Here is a 7,887-nt window from a genome sequence, read left to right as displayed (position 1 = left end):
CATTTGAGAAGGACATAAAACCCCTAGAATGATTTTTGATCACACTATGAAACCGTCCCATTGTGGTTAAATGGTGTTCTCCGTGCCAATAACATCTTTGTGGGGGTTATTGTCATGGCACGCCATTTAAAGTTGGTCGTAGGGAATAAATCCACAATCCATAGGTGAATATCATATTAATGCAGCCGGCTGATGAGTCAATATAGGTGTTTTAATCCGTCTTGGAAGTTTATCACGCTACCGATCGGCGAGCCGATGATGTAAAAGGGCTTTCAGTGCAGGTGATAATATTGTCACTAAAGCAATGACAACACCCCGCAGCTCAGGTCGTGATGTTGCAAGTGAAGGCTACGTGTGTCTAACATCTTGTGACCGCAGTTTTATGATGGAGTAAGTAAGGGGAAAACTGCCAGGACCTTCTCCTCATGAAGACCCAGAGCAAGGGCACTGTCTCCCCAGCCCCATAGATCAGCCAGCCCTGAATGTCAAACCGCACAGCAGCCGCTGCAGTGCCAGGAGTCCCCCTCTCGCTCCCTCTCTGGCCCGTGATCTGCTGTCTGGTGACACCACTGTGCTAATGACCCGGTTTGGGAGTTGCTCCATGGGGCTCCTTGGCTTGGGAAGATGGAAGTTGTGGATATCCAGCTGGAAGGTCACTGTTGACGAGGACCACTCACTCCACATTCCCTCTACTTTGTTGACATCCTTCAGATTGAAGGAACGAGAGAAGAGGCCTGTCACTGACCACTGTCCTACTAAAACAAGCATGTATTTACTAGCAGGCATATCAGAAATAGTCTGACAACATTGTTTTATGTGAACTACATGTGATCATCCTTTCTTTTCTTTTTTTGCTCCAGTGTTTAATTGCTCAACAATTTGGATAACAGTGAAGTTGGAAAGCAACACTCACGCCTTGCTTGCCAACTCTGAAGCCGTCTGATTGTTAGCTCTCCATGTTGTTTTTGTTCTTTTTTTAATCAGTTTACTGTGAGAATATGCCTCAGTGCTCAGAGAGGGCAATGTTTTCAGTCACTCGCTTTCTTGACTTTTTTTTTCTTCTCAGCCTCAGGAGTTTGGCTTGTTGGAGCAGAGTGTAAAGTCCCCGGGGAGCGTTCCTCTGGTGATGGGGGCACTGTCTCGACCTCACTCATGCCTGGTGTGGGTGGCATCCAACTAGGGAGACGCACAGCGGAGAGCAGGACTGAAGATGGTGATGCTTATGGTGGACTCTCCCAGGACTGAGCCTTATTCTCAGGGTCATGCATTCCAGCAATCTCTGTAATTATAAGCAAGTAAGAAAAAAGTTGAATCTTCTGCCTTTCTCAAAATGAACGTGCCCCACTCCTCAAGGGAAACATTCACATCTCTGAGTTCTAGTAGCTGGATGGGTTTTAATGAGGCAAGTCAAATGTGTGTGCGTGTGTGTGTGGTTGGTGTACATGCATGTCTGTGTATCTGCCCTCTTCTAACGAGCGTAATTGACCGACTGTGCTTTTAAGCCGTCGTTTTTCACCATTTGTGAGAGTATTCTACTAAATAGCCTTCAGTGGTTATTATTTCTACAGGAGACACTTCATTGGGATTAAAACTTTCTCTGAGTTTTAAAGTTCAGTTTTAACTTGTTTTTTTTTTGGACATTGTGCTGTCGGAGCCAAATGGACAGAGGGTGAGGAGGCCACGGGTCAAGAAGAACTGCTGAAGGATCCCACCACCCAAGGGCCACAGATTCCACTAGGGAACGTTTCACCCCGCGGAGAGGCAGAGTGAAATCTCTGATGCTGCGGCACGCACGCATGCTGTGGCGTCTCGATGTCTAACTAAAAGCTATGGGCGGTGAAAAAAAAAATCTCCACAGAACTGCTCAGTTTTACTATGTGGTAAGAATCTTTGGTGATCTGAAAACAGAGCAGGCCTTTCTGTGTTTCATCACATTCCAGTGGCTTGTAGCCTGATTGCAGAATTTCTGAAGGACAGTATATGATCAGAAATTAATCAATTATTAATTTTTCAGTATCATATAAGCACACACTGAATAGAAACATCCTGGCAATGATTTTCTGACACATGTCACTTTTTTTTTTGATATATCTTTGTTTTATTCCCTCTCTCCCCCCATCTGCTCCGAGGTGAGACTTGAAACAAAAACATTTTTGTTGATTTTCATTGTGCCTATTTGCTCCCCCAAAATTTATATTTGATTCTCCTTTCCATATTTATAAGGTTACCCCTGAGGGACACAAGCCGTGTCAGACAGTTTTTGGAGCATCATGAGCAACCTTCCTCACATGAGGTTTCCTCCACTTGAAGACATAAAAAAAAACAACAACTTCTGAGCAAGAGTGTACTGTAACTTAGAGACTGAACAGTGCAAGCACCGAGTCAAGTCAAGCCTTTTCCCAGTTACTTTGTCACTAATGAAAGTAGCAAAGAGCCCTGGAGGACTGAAGAGCACTGTTTGTTTGTGTTTGAGAGAGCATTCGAGAGGTACCGGGGGTGGGGGTGGGGGTGGAGGGGGGTGGAGGCAAGGTGGTAAAACTTTGGGAGAGCCGCCTGACAGAGCGCTGAGACAGAGAGAGGGGGGAACTTTGGAGCATTGTTAAGATTGAAGTTTTAAGGCAGCTGAGACCTCCTGACAGACTCCAAGCACCTACAAATAGATGTTTCATATGTGTGTGTTTACCTGCTTTACTGTAGTTTGGGAGGGCTTTGAATTTACCAAAGCACATCACGTCAATCTATGTCATACTCTGTTTTATTGATCTTGTGCACACATTTTATGGCAGCAAGTGGGTGTGGGGAAATTACTTGAAAAGCGGTGGGTGTGGATTAAATTACATAGATAGAAATTGAGCAAACAGCCTTGACATCAAATGTAGGTCATGTGTCCCCACTTATTATGTTTAATCCACTATTGATTCGGGACAAGAGATGCAAAATAACAAAGTTTTTTTTTCTTTTTATAAGAGTCAGGTAATGGCTGTCAACTAATCTGTAGCACTGAATTTCCTATTACATTTAGATTACTTTGTGCTATGTGATTACCTTAGATGTCTGTAACAGTATATGGCCTCATTATGAACTCCAAAGTAAAAGGTGGGAATACCCTATAGAATAAGCGCAGCCTTATTATGTACTCACATCATTAACTTTTATAGTTATAGTTAACTTTTATAGTGAATTTTCTTTAACAAACTTAGATTCCGCCACAGTAAAGGCTATCAAAGGTTGTTGTTAATTTTCTTCTTCTACACCAGCCCGTATTTGGGAGTTGCCCTATCGACTGCTTCTCTCCTTCCCTATAGGTCTGCAGTGGGAAAGAGAAAAAAAATCTCAGTTTTCCTCTTACATCTGTCTCTGTGAAAGTGTCAGGATGGAAATGCATCGAAAGTGGGGGAAAGAAAAAAAAAAGCAGTTGCGTGACTGTGATTTTTTTTTAGATGGGGGGGGCCCTGGCAGAGGCTACCTCCAGGCTGTGGAGGGTTGTGGGGGGGGAGTGAGAAGCCCACTGCAGGACTCCTCTCTGGATCTCATTTTCACATGGCAGGGGTAGTATGGGGGACATCCACATGCAGGTTAGGCTGTATAGCCTATGTGAACATTTTGATGAGGGGAGAAAGAAAGAAAGAAAGAAAGAAAGGTTTTTGCACAATAAGTCCATTTAAATAATTAAATACATTTTTTTTTTCATTTGCATACTGAACAGCACCTGCAGTGAAAACTAGAAAAAATGAAAAATAAGAATATAAAATAGGCTATAAAATATATAGCCTACAAAACAAAATTAATTCAACATGAATCAGATTAAAAGTAGATGTAGCCTATTCTTTTTGACACAAGCAGAAATTTTACATTAGACCTGAGGAAAATAGATATGTACTGTATTTATAAATGGCATTCAAATAATTAGTGGAATGAATTCCTCTGATTGATTTTGCATTAAGAAAAAAAAAAAAAAAAAAGCTATAATCTGTTAATACACTGATCATCCCAAATTTTTATGCGTGCCATTACATGTCATATATGTCAACAGCCACACAGAAAATGCCTCTCTGCTTAACCGTTTCTACCAGAAGGGGGACCAGTCCGTCTGCCGTAGACGGAGAGTGGCCGACGGCGAGCTGAGGCAGAGGAGACGCCAGGGTGAGCAAGCCGACTTTGGGTTTAGAGTTCGACTCCGGATCCGGGGACCAGCAGATCCAGCAATCCGCATCTTGCCATGATCCCTAGGATTTTAATCATGCCTCTCTGTCTGTGTGTGAGTGCAGGCAGGCTGACAATGATTTCCTCAGTGATTACGTACAGAGCGAGTCCCTGCGGGGTAGGGGCCCCCTCTGGAGCCATCCTGATGGCTTTGGGGGCCTTGCTTCCATTTTCCATTATTATGTGGACTACCGGAGCGACAGCGCAGTCCAAGACCTTGCAGGTTTGTGATGAGGAGGGAGCTTCCATCTTCTCTCTGCTTCTTCATCCTCTTTTAAGAACAATTTAGACGTAGACTTAGATCAGATTCCGAACCTAATTCATGATTAGCTGACTGGAGTGAGAAAAGGAAGAGTCTATAATAGTTTTGATGCTGTTAGGTGGATATGAAGTGAAAAGTGTAATTATCATTTTTCCGCCTTTTTTTTTTGTTTTGTTGCAATTTTTTTGCACTCTCACAGGAGGCGTTTTGCTGATGTCTTTCTCACGCGGATGCATTTGAGATGAGAGGCGAAAAGCAAATATTCCGCTTTTATTTCTAAACGAACATCATGCCTGCACGCGTGTGTGTTTTCCCGGAGAATGGAAGCGCATGACGGGATCACTATATCCTCACACTTTTCCCGATACCCGGCTCAACTAGTAAATAGTGTCGCCTATATACCGATCGGGATAATTGGATTTTATAACATCCACCTACTCATCACAAAATAACAGCAAAACTCGTGTTGAGACCGCGCGGCACAAGGGGCTAAGTTGCATCTTTCTGTAATGGTAAAAAGGCAGCCGCGATTTCGGTCAGTGGAATTTAGAGAGACTACACCTTTAGACTATCCCGTTTTGCACAAATTGTCAGACTCAAACTGAGCAACTTCAGCGTTTTCTGTAGGATGTCGCGCCGCAAGCAAGCTAAGCCAAGATCACTGAAAGGTAAGTGATAAGCCTATGTTTTGGTGGCTCTGAGAACATTTTTTGATTTTTTTTTTCTCTTACAAGGTGATGACAAGTCTAGACGAGCATGAAACTGAACTTACCGCTCCCTGAAATGTAACTGTCTCACACTCTCTTTTTGATTTTTTTTTTTTTTTTTTTTTTTTACGCATTTGGAAGTGTTCTTCCTCTTATATGGTTGCGCATGAGATCGACTTGCACATGTAGGCTACAGCCCACGTATATGTACGAGTTGGCATCTGGGGTTGGAAGACAGTAAGAGTGAGTGAGAGAGAGAAAGAAAAAGGAAAGAAATGAAGAAGAGAGCTTGGTCAGCTTTTAGCTCAGACTGTATTTGTAATGTTAGTTAAAGTGCAGGGGCAGGGCATTGGACCAGTCAATCAGTAAGAGAGCAACAGTGCAGCGCGACGCCGGCAAACATCTGGATGTGTTAAAGACGCTCCTGGTCGGAACTTAAGCCGTCTGATGGAATGGGGTGCAGAGTCACATGACCCCCCCTCTCCCCCCCCTTCTCGTCTGAGAAACGGAGGAAACATTTCGTATGTTGGGGGAAAGGGAGGGCTGTGATGCTCTGTGTGTGTGTGCTTGTGCGCGCGTGTGTGTACACTGACAACACTTAAACATGAAATTAGAGGTGGGATAAGTGTTGAGAGCTAATTGGACATGTTAATTAATAAGTTGCAAACATCTGGATTTATCAGTCATCAGCAGCTCAGAGCAACAGAGTAGTGTTTTTAAAAAAAAAACTATATCATAAAAGAAAAATCTCTATCATAGCCACAGTTTGTCAAGAGTATAGTACACATAGATGGTGTGTTTGATTTTTGTTGTACTTTATTTAGTTTCCTGTTCTCTCTCTCTCTCTTTTTTTAAACAGTTGGATTGGTGGTAACATGATCGTGTATTTGTATCTGAGTGTACATGCACATGTGTGAGCGGGTGAGAGAGGGGGAGGGAGGGGAGAAATAGAGACAGAATGAGAGAGAGAGAGAGAGAGCACACGCACACACACTCTCACACACACTTATTCATGCACTACTTTTCTCTGTAGCCTTTTGGTGGGGGAGCTGCTGGGTTATGGAGGTTGAGCTCCAGTTCATCTGGCAGGCATTGTATTTTGCTCAGCAAATAATTGTCCACAATTTCACATTCCCAGCTTGTGGTCTGTGGACCCTCTTTCTCTCTCCCCCTTTCGTTCTCGGAAGTCTTCATCTCAAAGGAAGATTACATGGTCTGCGGTAGTACATTCATGCAGCCACCATTTTAAATCAATACCCAGGAGAGGGTGAAAATGTGAGTGCATGCACATCTTAAGAATTGTCACATTCTGTTTCCAGACCTGCACTGCTCTATTCACAGTAAACAGCTCTATACATAGATTTCCTATTTTCTCAGAGCAGATTGGCATTGACTGTTTTTTTTTGTTAGTTAGTGTGACATTTGCTATTCTCAAAAGACACATCACTTATATATAATCGTCTCCTGCCAGCATGCCTACATGCTACAAGTGTGTGTGTGACAGAGAGCGAGAGAGTGAGAGTGTGTGTGTGTGTGTGTGTGTGTGTGTGTGTGTGTGTTCAGAAGAACATCTGTTAAGATTTGTGTACATCTATGTGTGCGACAGAGAGGGATAGAGAGTGAGCATATCAGTATGCAAATGAAGTCAGAGTGATGACATTGTTTGTTTTGTTATTGTCTCTAAAATTTAAATTGGAAAAATGTAGCGCACAAAACATCCAGACTTTTATGTCTTCATTCCGACTGCTCAAGCGGAGCAGAAATGCAGATACGTCATAGATATTTCCCTGTTTTGGATCAGACCCAAGGAAGGCCAGGCAGATGTTATTTATTGTTCTTTGTCTATCTGTTTCCTCGGGGACACAGATACACTTATACAGATGTCCACAATAACTTTCCTTGTCATTAAAAAAATAAAAATAAATAGTTGCTTGACACTGCATTCTTCACTCTTGTTTGTACAAGACATGAGTTGTCATTTTATGCGCAGACCTTTTTTTTTTGTAATTATCACTTAAAACAAAAGTGCCTCTATCTCTAAATTTTATACTTGTCCTCGTGTGCACACTTGCGTGTGTGAGCCTGTGTCCGCGTGCACTGTTATCCACTGTATGTTTTCGCGAACAGAATGGGGTTACAGAGTTCAGGTTTCACTTTTATAGGTTGTCTTCTGCTGACTTGAAGCAGTGGTCAATGTGGATGGTGCTTTTTTCTGTGCACAGAAAGAACACTTTGTTCTGCGGAAGGAAAAATAAATAGAGGTGCCGATGGAAGATAGAGGGGAAGGTAGAACGGGCATCATGTGTGCCGTATGAGGGGCTGGTATGGATAGTATGGACATGGACTGTGTGTGTGTGTGTGTGTGTGTGTGTGTGTGTGGAGATGAGAAAATAATGCTGTGACGGTTGGCACTCTTTTTCCCTTGTGTGTCCCAACACACACATACACTCGCAGGCACACACACACACACGCACCTCCTCAGCCTTGGCTGCTTGTGGGAGTCAGAGGTTATGTTTTTGGTCCCATCGAGGAAAAGGGCAACATTACAAGTCCCGTTTCAATTAAGTCTGAGAGACAGATCCGGCTACGTTATTGCTTGGGGGAATAAATGGCACAGGACAAGACCATACATCATTCGCTTATATGCAAACACTTCACCCCAGCCACTGACATTTACTCAATCCGGAGCCTTCTACATTTCTCAACTGTAGGCAC

At 43.1% G+C, this 7,887-nt stretch overlaps 1 protein-coding gene across 10 annotated transcripts in view; it reads left to right on the top strand.

Annotated features, from left to right (window-relative positions):
- Positions 1 to 4,281: 4,281 nt before the first annotated feature.
- znf521 (zinc finger protein 521) overlaps positions 4,282 to 7,887 on the top strand; it is a 90,721-nt gene continuing 87,115 nt past the window's right edge. For 5 of the 10 annotated variants that reach the window (XM_085805246.1, XM_085805243.1, XM_085805240.1 and 2 more), the window contains exon 1: positions 4,282 to 5,133. In XM_085805246.1, coding sequence (XP_085661372.1) covers positions 5,094 to 5,133 — 40 coding nt within the window. In that variant the 5' untranslated portion in view covers positions 4,282 to 5,093. The remainder of the gene's footprint in view (positions 5,134 to 7,887) is intronic. The other 5 variants (XM_085805248.1, XM_085805247.1, XM_085805245.1 and 2 more) reach the window with 1 other exon arrangement.

This window comes from Trachurus japonicus, chromosome 17, assembly GCF_045865225.1.
Source record: "Trachurus japonicus isolate A0001 chromosome 17, Traja_1.0".
NCBI classification, from domain to species: Eukaryota; Metazoa; Chordata; class Actinopteri; order Carangiformes; family Carangidae; genus Trachurus; species Trachurus japonicus.
The sequence above is the reverse complement of the archived record's forward strand: the minus strand, read 5'-3'. Positions and strand labels throughout refer to the sequence as shown.